We start from the raw sequence: 16,846 nt of genomic DNA, 5'->3' as shown, positions 1-16,846 counted from the left end.
AACATGTTTGGTAACTGCAGTCAATTTCTGTTCTTAGAATAGAAAAAGAACAGAAACACGTTTGGTAAACGACAAAACAATTTCTATTTTTTTTTAATAAAGTTTAAAATTGATATTAAATTGTCATTCTTATGAAATGCTCATTAATTTTATTTTGTTCATGGTTAGTGAAGACAAACATTTTTAGCATGATCATATGGCATATTTCGTATAAAATTTTGTAATTAAAGTTTGTATCTAGTAAATTCAAGTACATTTTTTGTTTTTTTTTTTTTATAGTTTTAAAGCATATAAACTTGATATTGATTTCCTTTACCAAAAAAAAAAAAACTTGATATTGATTTCTCATTCTCATTAAATGCTTATAAATTTAATTTTTGAAAATGGGATGTGAAATGAAAATATTTTCAACATCTTTGCAAAGAATTCTTTGGAGGAGCTGCGAGCAGAAGCGGCCGCTCAGCTGCAGCGAGCTCAGAAGCAGCTCGAGCGAGCTGCCTGGTCGAGCTCTTTGCACAGTAGCTGCAGAGCTCGAGCTACTCGTGCAGCGGCTCGAGATGCTTTGCAAAGTACTCGCACGAGCAGCTCGAGCGAGCCGCGCCCAGCTACACGAGCAGCTCGAGCGAGCCGCCGCCGAGCAGCTCGAGGTGCCGCAGCCGCACGCCGAGGTGCCGCTCGAGCCAAGAGCCGTCGTCGCTCGAGAGCTCGAGCCGCCGCAGCCGTGTAGCTCAAGCGAGCTGGGCGAGCAAAGAAATTTGCGGCTCGACTCCAAAGCTGCAGCGGCTCGAGCTACGGCTCGCTCGAGCTGCGATAAGCTCGCAGCTCTCGCTCCAGCTCGAGCGAGCTCACGGCAACTCGAGCTCATAGCAGATCGAGCCGCTGCAGCTCGAGCTCGAGCGAGCTCGCAGCAGATCGAGCTGCAGCACGAGCTCGCAGCAGCTCGGGAGGCAGCACTGAGCTCGAGCTCGAGCGAGCTCGCACCACCGGAGCTCGCAGCAGATCGAGTTGCGACTGGAGCTCGCAGCAGATCGAGCCTGCGGCTCGAGCTCGCAAGAACTCGAGGCGGCGAGTGGAGCTCGAGCTCGAGCGAGCTCGCACTAACCGGAGCTCGAGCTCGAGCAAGCTCGCACCCGGCTCGAGCGAGCGAAGGGCGAGCTCGACGAGCTGCGGCTCGAGCGAGCGTTGCTCCCCTTCGGCGCGGCAGATCCGGGCGAGCAACGCCGCTTGAGGACGGCTCGCCGCGCCGAAGGGGGAGCAAGTGCCGACCGGAGAAGGAGCGCCAAAGGGGAGCGACGCGACCGGAGGAGGAGGGCCGAACGGGAAGCGACACCGACCGGGAGGAGGAGGGCCGAACAGGAGCAACGCCAACCGGAAACGCACAGAGTCGCCGGAGTGAGGAGTCGCGGAGAGTCAGCCGAGTGGGAGCCGCCGGAGAGATGGGGAGACGCCGGAAAAGGAAGAACGAAGCTTCGGCCGATGAGAGGAGCGACGAGCACGCACGAAGGAGAAGAGTTCGTCGCCTTTGTTCCGATTTTGTTCTTTTGTTTCTTTGGTTTTTGTTCTTTTGTTCCGTCGAAGAAGTGTTTCTTTTCAAAAGAAACAGCTTTTTTTTTTGTTTCTTTTTTCTGTTCCTATTTCGTTCCGAAACAAAAAAACAAAAAAGGAAACTAAACGCAACCAAACGCGTTTGTTCCTTTTTTGTTCCCGGGCACACTTTCCGTACAGAAGTGTGCCGGAAACGTTTCTTAGAAACGTTTCCATGCACGCCCTTACCTTCTCTTGGGCAGAAAGTCGATGAGTAGCAAAATATACCCTGTCTTTGATTAGCCCGATCAGTTGACCATCATTTCTGAACACAAGACCTTCCATCCTCATGCCATCATAATAGTACAAACAAATTTTATGATCTATATTGCAAGTCCTTGCATGATCTACAAGGATATCCCAGTTCTTCTATGTCATGCTCTTTTTGAGAATATGTGATGAACGAACACACAAGACTTACATTCTTGGTAGTCAATCAAACCCCAATTGAGAATCATTGACTAGGTGCTCACTTGTGAGATCCTGATATTAAACCCTACTTTCGACTAAATGAAATGGGCTTTTCATCGACGCGCCTGTAGTTTTTTTTCTCTGAGCTGATTACTCATGAGATAACTAATCTATTAGATGAAGCCATTAAGGAATATAAATGCGACAAACTTGAGAATTAGATCAGAAATCGACTACTCGGCCGTACTAATTTGCAATGGTCAATACGGCACCGTCAAAATCGACTAGAGACCGGAGATAGGTCGATTTGATAGAGGCATGTAATTAAAGTGTGGGTGATTCCACCTAATTGCGAAATTCGCGTCGAATGGCACTAAATTGATTTTTCTGTCGTTTCTGTACCCTGTGCCTGTATGTGAAACCTTGAGATTTTTACGACAACCGAGAGTCGCCTATAAGTCAGAGATACACAATGTGGATCGAAAATAATCGACCACGGGTCAAATGCGCTAAAAATTCCTATGAACTACCCGGTAGGTTAGGTCACGTTAAAATCACGTCCGGTTGAAATTAACCACAAAATTGAACTCAATTTCAGAAATTAAAAGTTCTGTCATGTCACGATTTATTTTAGGAACATCGACTCATCCTTCGAAGAATTTTCGGCAAGCCTAGATTTTCGGCGAAAAATTAAAGTTGCGCAATTTGGATCGAGAAATTCGGATGGCCATTTTTTAGTGCGTTTTTGCCATCCAAGTTGGATCAATTAGTGAGGAAAATTATGAAATTTAATGTGGGCACCTACCTTGGTAATTTGGCCACCAATTTGAGGCCACTTGAAGTGGAATTGAATTGATTTGGGAGGAAAAGACTTGAAATTTGTATGCCTAGGTGGGCTACAACATTTGGGGCATCATTTGAAGCTTGTAGAGGAAGATTTTGAGGGATAAGGGCTGCTGGGTTATGGATGAAGTTGTGGGGTCTTATACTTGAGTGTTATAGATATATAGAGAAGACTTTTGTGGCTTGTTGTTGTTAGAGAAAACTCCTATGTTGTTTTGAAGCTGACAAAACTTATCTAAGTTATATTCTGAAGATTGCTAGACTTCTGTTCAAAATTTATCTTACATCAGAAGTTTGCCCACTCTGATAAGTTTCAGACTAAACGCAAGAATGAAGACTTAATCAAACTTAGGATTATTTTCTTCAAGGTTTCAGTACGTACAAGATATATCATGCTTTCTGGTTGGAAATATCACTTACCATATTGGTTATCTTAATTGGAATCAATTTCAAAGAAGCAAATCATTTTGGAAGGCAAGCTTATTTGGAAAGAATCTACTTATGGAAACCAAGATCCTGATTATATGGACGAATAAGATTGACGGGCTTTCATCTTAATCTTCAAACGGCTTGAGATCTCTTTGATTGATTCTGTCCAATGGGTTAATTGGAAGAATTTCTCTGGAAAGTGCCAATGGTCGACAAAGCATGGAGGAGTATTTAAGGTGATTTTTCAAGTCATTCAAAGACAGCGTAAAAGAAGAATTCCAAAGTCTGAAGCTTCCAATTCTTTTGTCCTTCATCATTTAGTGCTTAAACTTGTATTCAAAAGTGAGAAACTCTAGAGAGTGATCTTGTGAGAACAGTAGAGACTCCTCATTGAGAAATTGAGATCACTAGGTTGTAACATTCTCTTTCGAATCATAATGGAATTCAGCTAGAAGGCTGTCAGCATGAGAGAATGGACGTGGGCTTGATCTAAGTCAAACTACTATAAATCTTGTGTTTTTTTTTCCTTGAACTCCTTTTACTTTATTTGTTGCGATATACTTCTGTGTTTTGAAATAGTTGTTAAAGTCTGTTTTCACACCTATTTACCCCCTCTAGGCGTTCTACTAGCCTTTTCAATTGGTATCAGAGCTTGTGTGCTTACTTTGTTGAAGTATTTTTACTTCTAAAGCTAAAGATCTTCTATGGCTAGTATTCTGGCTTCAGGATTGGTTAAGGGACAAAGCAACACCAGACCACCTTATTTGATGGAAAGGAGTACAACGTGTGGAAAAACAAGATGAAGGCATTTCTCAGATCCAGAGATCCCCTGGAGTGGGATGTCGTTGAAAAATGAATCAATCCTAGAGCAACATCAGCTTCAGACAAAGGGAAAGAAGTGATTGACACTGATGAATCAACACAAGCTGAAATTACCAAAAGACAGGCTCTTGATGCAAAAGCAATTTACTCTTTATACTGTGCTTTGTCTCCCACAGAATATAACCGAATTTCTTCTTGTGAAATAACAAAAGAAGTTTGGGACAGACTTCATGTTACCTATGAAGGGACTGAACGTGTGAAGGAAACAAAAACAAACATTTTGCTTGGACAGTATGAAGCATTCAAAATGAAGCATGGAGAATCCATCTCTAATATGTTTAGTCGCTTTACAGATATTGTGAATGGCCTGGCTTATCAAGGTCAACTAATTTCTAGACTAATGAAAGTCAACAAACTACTACTTGAATTTTTAAAGGACTGGAATCATGTGAAGACCTCAATCAGAGAGACTCAAATGATTATGCCTCTATCAGTAGATGAACTAATAGGCACACTTCAGTCATACGAAGTGGAGCAGATCAATGATGAGGAAGATCCAAAAGGTAAGAAGTCAATTGCTTTAAAATTTAATATTGATTCTGATGATACAGATTCGGAAGAGGATATGGATGATGAAGAACTAGCCCTTATGATAAAGAAATTCATAAGACTGAACAGAAAAGGTAGAAGGTTCAATTGGAAGAAGCAAGGCTTGCAAAATTTCCAGAAGAAACCTATAGAAGAAGCTGAAACTAATAGAGATGTAATATGCTTCGAATGTAAGAAAAATGGGCATATCAGACCAAACTGTCCCTTGTTGAAAAAGAAGAAAGGGAAGAGATCTGTTACACTTAGAACATCTGAGAGTACTTCAGTCAACAGGTTTTACAAACACTTTCTAAAAATGATTTTTGTAAAATGTTTTTGCAGGTTTTTGTTTAAGTCTCTTTTTTACTTTAGGAAAATCAGTTAAAGGAACGGTCTCATTACTCATACCCAAACCAAACTTGTTAAAAAAGGGCATTTGAGCTGTAAGAATTTTCTCTAATTTTTGTGATCCATTTGAAAACCTTTTGAAATATCTAAGATTTGCCTTTTAAAATAACATTTTCTTTTGAGAGAGAATCAGAATTTTGCTTCAAATCATCAAAACTTTTTTTCAAATTTTCAAACTTTTCTTTCCAAGAAACTTCTGTTGCCTGAGCTTAGAATTCTCCTTCTTCAATTCAGAGATCCTTTTAAGAGAGGATTTAAGATTGAGGCAAAGTTCATCTATATACATAGAGACTTTAATAGGAATTTCAGAGTTAATAACCTCAATTTCTTTGTCTGAATCTGAATTAGTGTTTGTCTCTTATTCTGAATCTAACTCTGAGTGAGCCATTAGACATATGTTTGCGAATTCTTCTTCGCTTTCTTCACATTCAGTGTCACTCCAAGTTTTTGCTTTAAGAGCCTTTTTGTATTTCTAGAACATTTCAAGAATGATTGTCCTAAGGTTTGGAGACCAGTTAAGAAAAATTGTTCATGAACTATTTTTAATACTAACACTCTTGGACTCAAGAAAATTTGGGTACCAAAGAAAGTTTGAGTTTGTATTCTAATTGCAGGTCACTATCAAAAGAAAAATCAAATGGTATTTCGATAGTGGCTGTTCGAGGCATATGACAGGAGACTCAAGCTGTTTCAAAAAGCTTGATAGACTAAAAGGAGAAAAATTTTCTTTTGGAGGAAATAGTAAAGGAAAGATTATAGGCTGTGGAACTGTGAAGATTAAAACTCTGACTATCAATAATGTTTCCCTGGTGAAAGGTTTAAACTACAATCTTCCGAGCATAAGTCAGTTTTGTGATACTTTGGTTTCGAGAATAAATTTCCAAGAATGCATTTGTTCTAAGATAAGTCAAGACTTCTCTCAATCCTTTATTAGGCAAAGGCATGGCAATATATACCTTCTAGATGCAAATTCAAAAAGTTTACAGTGTCTTATTTCCATTCAAGATGAAGCAAGTATTTGGCATCGAAAGCTCGGTCACGTAAATATGAAGAATATTGCTAAGATTTCTTCTAAGAAGCTAGTTCGAGGGCTTCCTAATCTGGGTTATCAAAAGACTGAGTTATGCACTCCCTGTGTCTTGGGAAAACATGTCAGAAGTTCTTTTAAACCAGTAAATCAGGTTTCTACCAGTCGAGTGTTGCAGCTTCTTCATATGGATCTCTTTGAGCCAACAAGAACTCAAGAGTCTTGGAGGAAAGAAATATTATCTGGTAATCGTGGATGATTATTCTCATTTGACATGGGTGTTTTTCTTAGCAAATAAGTCCGAGACTTTTGCATACTTATCAAACTTTGCCAAGAGAGTTCAGAACAAGAAAGGTTATGTAATTTCAAGCATAAAGACAAATCATGGAGGTGAATTTGAAAATCAAGATTTTGCAGACTTCTGTAATGAATCTGATTTTCAACACGTTTTCTCCTCTCCATACTCCAAAACAAAATGGGATCGTGAAAAGGAAAAACAGATTTCTACAGGAGATGGCCAAAACTCTTTTGATAGAGAGTAAAATACCCTCTCGCTTTTGGGCAGAAGCAGTTTCTACTACATGTTATATTATCAACATGGTGTTTTTAAGGCCTATCCTAGAGAAGACTCCCTATGAAGTATATAAAGGGAAGAAGCCAAATGTATCATACTTTCATGTCTTTGGCTATAAATGCTTTATTTTGAAGAATGCAAATGATCGATCTGGAAAGTTTGAAGAAAAATCAGACAAAAGAATTTTTCTTGACTATTCAACTTCAAGCAAAGCTTACAGGGTCTTTAACAAGAAGACTCAATCTGTGGAAGAATCTATGAACGTCAGATTTTAGAAAAATATGCAGATTCAACTAGATCAGGTTCAACTTGAAGAATTTGAACCAGTTCCAAACTTAACAAAGTTTGTCTCCCTTAGCAAAGTTTAGACTTTTGGAGTACAGCAACAAGCAGAACAAGAAGATTCAAATGGAATAGAGGATCAACAGACTCTCAGGCCAAATAGCAACTAGAAGCACAAGTCAAGTCATCCTAAAGAACTCATCATTGGCAACATTGATGAAGGAATTCGCACAAGATCCAAAGCAAGAGAAGACTCCAGTGCTTTAACACTTGTTTCTAAAATAGAACCAAAAGGTATAGAAGAAGCATTGTTTGATGAAAGCTGGATAGAAGCTATGTAGGAAGAACTCAGACAATTCAGCATCAATGATGTATGGGAGCTGATTCCAAAACCCAAAGGCAAATTTGTTATTGGAACGAAGTGGGTTTTCATAAACAAGATGGATGAGAAAAGAAAAGTGGTCAGAAATAAAGCAAGACTCGTGGCGAAAGGATACACACAGGAAGAAGGGATTGATTATGATGAGACCTATGCACCTGTAGCAAGGTTAGAAGCAATGAGATTATTGCTTGCTTTTGCTTGTTTCCAAAATTTTAGGTTATTCTAGATGGATGTCAAAAGTGCCTTCCTCAATGGATTCATTTAAGAAGAAGTATATGTGGAACAACCACCGGGATTTGAAGATCCAATAAAACCAGACTTAGTCTACAGACTGAAAAATGCATTATATGGTCTGAAGCAAGCTCCACAAGCCTGGTATGAAAGGTTGAGTAAGTTTCTAACTCAAAATGGTTTTGAAAAAGGAAAGGTTGATACTATTCTGTTTATAAAAAGGGAATGAAAAGATTTTCTACTTGTACAAATTTATATAGATGATATAATCTTTGGTTCTCCTAACAAAAATCTTTGCAAGAAATTTTCAAGATCTATGTAGGATGAATTTGAAATGAGCATGATGAGTGAATTGACCTTCTTTCTGGGATTGCAAGTAAGACAATTAAAGAAAGGTATATTCATTCACCAGGAGAAATATGCCAAAGATCTTATCAAGAAATTTGGATTAGAGAATTGCAAGAGGAAAGAAACTCCTACGTCGAGTTCATCAAAATTGGATAAGGATGAAGGAGGAAAGAAAGTAGATTAGAAACTATACAGAAGCATGATCGGCTCTCTTCTTTACCTCACTACCTCTAGACCTGACATTTTATTTAGTGTGTGCATCTGTGCTAGATTTCAGTCCGATCCAAAGGAATCTCATCTTAGTGCTGTTAAACGCATCATAAAATATGTTGCAACTTTTCCAAAGCTAGGTCTATGGTATCCAAAAGAAGAAGACTTTACTCTTTTCGGCTATTCTGACGCTGATCTAGCCGGTTGTAGAATCGACGGGGAAGAGCACATCTGGCACTTGTCAACTGTTGGGACAAATGCTGGTATCTTAGTTCTCAAGGAAGCAAAGTACATTGGCTTTATCAATGGCAGAAGCAGAATATGTTGCTCTTGGAAGTTGTTGTTCTCAAATTCTATGGATAAGCCAACAACTAAGAGACTTTGGAATAGAAGAATCCTGCACGGAGATCAGATGCGACAACACAAGTGCTATCAATCTCATAAAAAACTCCATTATTCATTCAAGGACGAAGCATATAGAAATTTGACACCATTTTATAAGAGATCATGTCCGAATAGCGAGATTATGGTTCAATTTATTGATTCAAAGAATCAGCTGGCGGAGACATCTTCACAAAACCGTTGGAGAAAAACTTATTTGAGTTTATTTGCAGCAAGCTAAATATTATGTCTCCTATCGATTAAAGTTTGAAATTGGTCGACTCGGAATTTCAAGAAGCTACTTCAGTTGAAAATCTCTCGAATCTAGGTATTTTATTTTTTTGGGTATGAAAAGGTATGATTATCTTTATCATCGCTTGCCTATTTTATTTTTAGAAATTACTATTTTATTGGTAATTTTCAGATTTTAAATTTTTAGCGTTACCTTTTTAAAATTTGTTCTAAAAAGGCATTTCTCCTTGTGACGTTTTGTATAACCCATTTCATTGTGACCTTTCAATTTCTTTAAATACCTTATCGTATTTCTTTCGAGCACATCTTTTCAAAATCCTAAAATACCAATCTCTCTCTCTCTCTCTCTCTCTCTCTCTCTCTCTCTCTCTCTCGATTTTTACTTTCAAAACTCCTCTGCAAGTTTTGATCTTTTCTTCACTCAAACATGTCTACGAAATCTTCCAAGTCTGCATCCATGTCACACCAAAGGAAATCTTCTTGGATCGCAAGTCAAGGGTCTCGGAATGTGCGGGGGAAGGGCTGACTCATTTTGATCTTATTGGTGAAGACTCTCCTCAGGACTCTCCTCGTCAACCTTTGGAAGAAGAAGTTGAACAAGATGTTGTTCCTCTCAGAGTCTTGACACCCTAGGTTCTTTACAAGCATTATGGTTATTTAAAACAAGGTGATTCTCCAATGTCCTTTATCACTAGTTTTCTGAAAAGCCATGGGCATGGAAATGAAACTCTGTTCTTAAGAGCCATGGAGAGAATAGGAGTGGCGCCGAAAGGATTGGCTGAAAATGCTTTTCTTCATTTTCCTTCTAATCCTAGATTTAGTTTCGAGAATCAGCCTGAAAATAAGGATGATGATGAGCGGATCTTTTCAAATTTTCAACCCAGGATGGGTGCGGCGACTGATGTGCCTGGTGAAAGAACGAAATTGTTTCGTACTAAGGAGCATAAAAGGGTTTATGCCCAAATGCTGAACAGAGGGGTGATAAACTCTCGAACAATATATTTTGACTTTTTGGACTCAATAAAAGTTAATTTGAGGGAAAAGTTGGCCATTCTTCAACTTGAGAAGTTTTGTGCTGAAACGGCTGTGGCTTATCCAGAATTGACAGCATATTTCTACTCAAATTTGTCTTTCCTTGATCAAAATCACATTTAGTTAATTGTTTGTGATAAAGCCTTTGTTGTGGATGTTGACATTCTGGTTGATATTCTAGGAGTGGAAAGAAGTGGTTTTCAACCAATCAATATCTCCATAGGTCAAGCCACTAGATTCCTGGTAAAGGACAAACTGCCAAGTGGAGGTATCACATACTCTCGACTGCCAGCCTCCAACATTCCGTTCCACGAAATTGTCATCAACTGCATCAGACCAAAGGCAGCCTCCAAAACTGATGTTTCTAGATTTGATGCAAGAATAATGTGGGCAATCTGCAATAGGATGCGTTTCTCACTTCCTCATACTATCCTACTGCATATGTACAGGACAAGCATGAAAGAAAAAGGCCAATTGCCCTACTCTGCCTTGGTTACAAAGCTGTTTCGCCATTTTCAGATCTAGTTTCCTGCTTCGCTTTGTTCACGAACTGTTGCTCCTATGGAAATATGAATAAAAATGATCTCAAAAATGAGGTTGAAGGATCTGACTAAGGCCATTGAGCTTTTGAGGAAGGAATCCTCGAGCAAAGTTAAGGAAGGATCTGTTGTTGCAAGAAAGTGCAAAGGCAAGGAAGTTGTGCGAGAAACTACAAATAAAATGAGATCACTTATCCTGCAGGATGAAGAGAATGAAGATGATCTGACCATTTTTGCCATTGCCTTAAGAAATCTTCAAGGTTTTGTTGCTTTTGAGAAATCAAAGGAAAGAGAAGGAGGAGACAAAGAAGATGAAGAAGAGGAAGAAGAAGCAGAGCAAGAAGAAGAAGTAGGAGCTGAAGATGAAGAAGAAGAAGAAGAAGAAGAAGAAGGTAATTCTGAAGAGAAGGGTGAGGGTGATTTCGATGGAGTGACTGTTGCAATAACATTATCGAGAGGACTCTGAAGCAACCAGGGATGACCCTAAAAGAGTACGAACTGAGACAAAACATCACTTTCACTTTGGAAATGAAAAGGCACAAGGAGAAGGAATTTCTTCTCCACTTGTAGGCACAGAAACAGGAGGAGCTAATGAGAAAACAAAGACTTCTTCTCCACATAATGCGAGTGATGGCATAAGTAGATCACCTGCCAACCCCGAAGTTGTTTTTGCTTCCCAGTTTCCTGAAGCTAAGGTTGAAGAGTCTACTCCAAGTCAGGGTGCAATACAAACTACCCTCGATCAAGTTGATTTTCCCTCATCTCTCAATTCTCCACAAATTCACTTCGTTGAAGCTAGTGCTCAAACAAAGCCTGATGCAAACTATCCAAGGATAGTAGATCTCCTTTTGGAGGTTAAAGCTCAGCAATATGTGATGGAGGTTGAGATCCGAAGCTTCGCACTGCCTTGAGATCTACTTCAGATTTTCTCACTGGCAAGGTACAGTCTCTTGACACTCAAGTTCAGACCTTGAATCAACAAGTTTCACAGACTATAGCTAAGGTCGAGAATGTTTATCATTAGTGCCAAGAGAAACTTGAGGAGGCAGTACAGTCGCTTGGGAATTTCCGACTTGTTCGAGAGTAGAAAACCTTGATTGCATTTTTCTTTTATTCTATTTTGACTTTCTCTTTCTTTTTGCCATTGACAAAAAGGGGGAGAATGAGTGCAGATTTGAACTTTTGTTTACAGATTTGATTTGTTTGAACTTGTTTGTTTGAACTTGTTTGAACTATTTGTGTTGGAACTTTTATATTCTGCAGTAACCTTTTGTGGTTGTGATTATGGATTTGGATTGAATCTTTGTTTAAATGGTCAAGATTGATGTGTTTTCTGTGGTTGTAGAATCGTTGTTATCCAAATCTATAACAATTTGTTTTTATAAGTTATCATATACTGTTAAAGAGTTGTTTTGTAGGATATAAGTTTTTAAATCTGCAGGAAAGTTTTGTCACCATAAAAAAATGGGGAGATTATTAGAGAAAACTCCTATGTTGTTTTGAAGTTGACAAAACTTATCTAAGTTCCATTCTGAAAATTGCTAGACTTCTATGTCAAAATCTATCTTACATTAGAGATTTGTCCACTCTAACAAGTTTAAGACTGAACGCAAGAATGAAGACTTAATCAAACTCAGGATTATTTTTTTCAAGGTTTCAGCACGTACAAGATATATCAAGCTTTCTGGTTGGAAATATCACTTACCATATTGGTTATCTTAATTGGAATCAATTTCAAAGAAGTAAATTATTTTGGAAGGCAAGCTTATTTAGAAAGAATCTACTTATGGAGACCAAGATCCCGATTGTATGGGCGAACAAGATTGACGGGCTTTCATCTCAATCTTCAAACGGCTCAAGATCTCATTGATTGATTCTATCCAACGGATTAATTGGAAGAATTCCTCTAGAAAGTGCCAACGGTTGACAAAGTATGGAGGAGTATTTAAGGTGATTTTTCAAGTCATTCAAAGACAGCGTGAAAGAAGAATTCCAAAGTCTGAAGCTTCCAATTCTCTTGTCCTTAATCATTTAGTGCTTAAACTTGTATTCAAAAGTGGAAAACTCTAGAGAGTGATCTTATGAGAACAGTAGAGACTCCTCACTAAGAAATTGATTTCATTGGGCTGTAACAGTCTCTTTCGATTCATAGTGGAATCCAGCTAGAAGGCTGTCAGCATGGGAGAGTGGACGTAGGCTTGATCTAAGCCGAACCACTATAAATCTTATGTTTATTTTTCTCTTCCCTGAACTCCTTTTACTTTATTTGCTACGATATACTTCTGTGTTTTGAAATAGTTGTTAAAGTCTGTGTTCACACCTATTCACCCCCTCTAGGTGTTCTATTAGCCCTTTCAGTTGTTCCCCCTCTAGCTGTAGCTCCTTCTTCTTATTCTTTGCCTCAATTTCCTCCATTGTTGCTGTTTTGGAACCAAAGAACTAGTAGAGAGTCAGCCAAGGTCAGCCAACCCTTGCCGAAGCCATAGCAACTGCCGGTGTCGCCATTCGCCCGTCCAAGCATCGCCCAAACCCGCTCGCCCGTGCGACTCCAACCCGCCTCGAGCCGTCCCCGTCCGCGCCTTGGCCGCTCATCGCCATTCGCCTGGCTGTCCTTGAGCCGCCGTCGCAACTGTCCGCCGTCCCTGAGCCGCTGCCGTTGCCGCTTGGCCCCACCAGCCCGTCTTAGCCCCTTGGTCCAGCCCTTTCTAGCCAGCCACAAAACAAAAACTCACAGTTGGGCTGTGAGCTTTGTGGCCCGTTTCCAGCCCTTTCTTGGCCTCCCTTAGCGTTGCTCTAGGCTCGAGTCTCGCTCGCCTCCGCGTCGCCATCGCTGTGAACTCATCGGCTCGTCAAACCGATGAGTTTACTTGCTAAACCTTACTTAGGGGATTAATTATGTTTAGAGTAGGATTAGCTTAGCCTAAGATTGGTTTAGGTGGTTAGATTAGTGTAATTAGTAGTTTATTTAGTTAATTAGGTTAATTAGGTGGTTAGATTAGTTTAATTAAGGGTTAATTAAATTTTATGATTTATCTAGCTTAGTATGTTATTTAATTAGGTCCAATTAGGTGGTAAGATTAGTGTATTTGGCTTAATGAGGCATTATTTAATTATTTTACATTATTTAATTAATTTTGTAATTTATATAATTATTTAATACTTTTCGGAAATTATACTGGGATAGCCGATCGTCAGATAGCTGGTCGTCAGAATTTTGTGCTAATTGCCGTGGTGTAATTGGTTTGTGCAATTGAGTAATGATTGTTGATTTTGAGTTATTATTTTAAAAATATGAAATTTTGGTATTTAATTAGAAAATACCGGGTGTCGGGTTTTTGACGCCGAAAATGTTTTTAAGTACTATATCAAATAGTGGGATTTTTAAAAGGGAGAATATCACTTTTTATGGTTCGATTTGACAGTGTACTCACACACGATTATTTTACCAAGTGTTTTTAATATAAAGAAAATAGGTCAAGCACATTATTTTAATTGAGGTATTTGAGTGCAATGCACGATGTCCTTGGCCGAGATTGGATGGTCGTGTGATGGTTATGAGAACCCGTCGCGAGTGTTTACGTCAAATGATGCTCCTATATGGATTGCCCTTGTCAATGGATGCCAGTTGCAGTAGAGGCTGGGCCAATACTCCTTCGGGAATGCCATCTCGAGGTAGACGTTGCCGTGCTCAAAGAGGCAAGACGACGACTAGCTATGTCGACGACCGCTGAACGTTGAGTAGGCTGTACCTGCGGGGTCGTAATCAATTGGAACGCATGAATGAGTGATATAAACTCGCCTGATTATGGGATAAAATTGTGTGGCACGGTATGGGACGTGTCATAACGATTTGGCCTTATAATTGAGACCACTGTGATTGATTGAGATATAAGTGAGACGTTACAATTGATGAGTGCACTTATTATATGCATCTATTATATGAACTGTACTGACGTGCATGGAGGTGCTGAGGCGAGGTGAGTCTTATGTGATGTGCGATTAGACTGCTTCCAGGCGTATTACCTTCCTAATCGGGGTTTAGGGTGTGAACTCGCTAAGACATTATCTCACCCCGTCGTGGTTTAACTTTTTACAGGTCCTTAGATGGAAGTTCGGCCAGTTCGTTTTGGGCAGCCGCGAGGGTATAGCGAACAGAGTACCAACTTCCCTATCCCCGGGAGTCCCTGGATCCATGAGCTCATCATGACCACAATCTTGGTCATGAGGGCCTACCACAGTTGGTACTTTATCAATTCAAAGCATGGTTTCGTCATGGGCCTAACGAGGAACGGGAAGGTCCCCTGGATGGTTTCGATGCACCCGCCGTTGAGGGTGAGGAGATAGCTGGCCCACTTGACATTAACATCCCTGACGATGTCGTGATAGATCTAGACTCCAAGTAGATAGGGTCCGGGGTAGGGTTAGCTAGGTATTTTTTTTTTTTTTGGGCCTTAACTTTTGTTAAGGGCTGACCTAGTTTGTTTATAAAAGTGTGGTTTGTTTTATATGGTTATCTTGTTTTTCTATCCCATGTTGATTGTTGTCTTGGGGATTGTTTATTTTGCTTTCGCATGTGCATGAATCGATTTGGGTCAGCAACGTGTCCTGAGAATGTCGCAATTTAGTCAACCACCAAGCAATGTGTGCGCACTCGAGGTTCGGGGCGTGACATCACCTCTCTCGGTTTCTTAGAGTTTGTGAATAGTTGCATCAGAAAGTCCTCCACTTTATGTATTCCTGCTTCATTTAGTCTTCAGTGAAGTTTCCCATCTTTGGCAATCTTCTCCAACCTCCAGATCTCATCGTCAGATGCAAGTGGATAAAGTTTCTTGTATGCTGTAAAATGAAGAGCATTTATAGTAAGGTCTTGGACACTATTAGAATTTTGATGGTCAGATGCAGGTGGATAATGTTTCTTGTGTGCTCACCTCTCTCAGTTTCTTTGTAATTGACATATGTCGACATCTGCTAATTACAAAGAAGTTGATGGTCTCTTATTTATCAGAATTTAGTTCAAGATTTAAAGGTCGATAAGAAATGATGCTCTCAACAAAAATATTGAAGACTAGGGATGTCCCAAGCGATGAAGGACCTACATTCTCCTCTATGTTCCCTGACAGTAAAGGCTCCTGTTTTTGTTTCTTGGATTCGTGTGTTCCCACAATAACCTGAGGCCACCTTAAGCCCTATCCTGAAACTTTTACTCCTATTCCAGCTGGAATTGTCAGTAAACATGAAATTTCCCAGCTTCCCAACACCTCTTTCGAGCGTCACTAGGAGATCTCCGGTCAAAAGCGGCCTCTTTCCTTCACGTTGTTTAATCACGTGGTTCTCAAACTCTTCATGGGTCCAGTCATCCTCATCATCTTTATTGAAGTCACCTTCAAGCACGACGACATCCAACTTAATAGAGAATTCCGGGCCTGATGTAACGACTTCCCTGGTATTCGCATCGATCAAGGCAACGTTAATGTGTCCTCCCCCGTCTCCTTCTAGTTTGTTTCCAGTAAATAGAGGAAGTGACAGTTTGGTTCCAAGTTGAAGCTGTAAGTTTCTCACATCATTCCTTCCCGTAGAGTTAGTATTAGCCCTGCATCCTCCCCAGAAAACAACCATTAGAAATAGAAACCGGGAAAATTGGAAAAGTAATGACAGAGAGAGACAAACCATCCGACATCTCCCTTGGACAGGTCTTACTGCCGAGGAAACTACAAGGATAAATAGACCCGTTGTCTCACTTGTTTTTTTTTTTTTTTTTTGGTAAGAAGTAAGAATATAAATAAAGTAAAATGCTCCACTCCCGTTGTCTCACTTGTTTAATTATGCAAATTTTAAAAATGAAGTAAAATAAAATAAAATGCTCCACTGCTCGCAAGCTACAAAAATTCCGTTCTAAATTGAGCAGTGACACTTGGTGCACGACCGAGTCATTGTGGCCTGACACACTGAGCTCAGACTGCCTGCTTGGGGTGGTAGTGGTAGGTCGGACCATTATTCCCCAAAATATCAACAATGCATAGCTGGTCAACACTACACAGAAAGCCTTTCTCAATGGCGTCACGGGGGAAATGTATTCATACCTTGCAAGGTAAGGAGGGTGAATATTTGCAAGCTCCACTGCTTCCTTCTGTTCAAAACCACCAACAGCAGAATTTCCAAAGTTGGAGACATCAAAAAATTGAAGCAGAAGGGCCACGACTAAGACAAAGTGGTAATTTTATACTCTGTTTATCTTACCAGTTTCTGAACAGCATCCTCTATTGAGTGCATCCGTTGTGCTATATCTTCAACAGCACGCCCAGTGCAACTGCACCATGTAAATTACACCGTGAACAACTACTGTCTAGTGGACTTATTTGTAACAAATAAAGTTTTTCTCAATGGCATCACGGGGAAATGTATTCATACCTTGCAAGGTGGGGAGAGTGAATGATTGCATCCTTCTGTTCAAAACCACCAACAGCAGAATTGCCAAAGTTGGAGACATCAAAAAAATGAAGCAG

General features: G+C 39.9%; 1 protein-coding gene and 1 pseudogene across 1 annotated transcript; one reads left to right on the top strand and one right to left on the bottom strand.

The window, feature by feature from the left end:
- The first annotated feature begins 395 nt into the window (after positions 1 to 395).
- LOC120293995 lies at positions 396 to 5,031 on the top strand. Its single transcript, XM_039313840.1, has 4 exons — positions 396 to 1,511; positions 4,544 to 4,652; positions 4,701 to 4,852; positions 5,020 to 5,031. The coding sequence occupies exons 1-4, from the start codon at positions 396 to 398 to the stop codon at positions 5,029 to 5,031; spliced, it is 1,389 nt and encodes a 462-aa protein (XP_039169774.1).
- Positions 5,032 to 13,865: 8,834 nt separating this feature from the next.
- Positions 13,866 to 16,078, bottom strand: LOC120294161 (annotated as a pseudogene).
- Between the last annotated feature and the right edge of the window lie 768 nt (positions 16,079 to 16,846).

This window comes from Eucalyptus grandis, chromosome 5 (assembly GCF_016545825.1).
Source record: "Eucalyptus grandis isolate ANBG69807.140 chromosome 5, ASM1654582v1, whole genome shotgun sequence".
NCBI classification, from domain to species: domain Eukaryota; kingdom Viridiplantae; phylum Streptophyta; class Magnoliopsida; order Myrtales; family Myrtaceae; genus Eucalyptus; species Eucalyptus grandis.
The sequence above is the reverse complement of the archived record's forward strand: the minus strand, read 5'-3'. Positions and strand labels throughout refer to the sequence as shown.

Bases quoted from the DNA above. Each gene is read 5' to 3' on its own strand.
- LOC120293995 (XM_039313840.1), top strand. From the start codon at position 396: ATGAAAATATTTTCAACATCTTTGCAAAGAATTCTTTGGAGGAGCTGC. The intron at 1,512-4,543 runs GTTCGTCGCCTT...AATCATGTGAAG, and splicing joins AGCACGCACGAAGGAGAAGA to ACCTCAATCAGAGAGACTCA. The intron at 4,653-4,700 runs GTAAGAAGTCAA...CTGATGATACAG, and splicing joins TGATGAGGAAGATCCAAAAG to ATTCGGAAGAGGATATGGAT.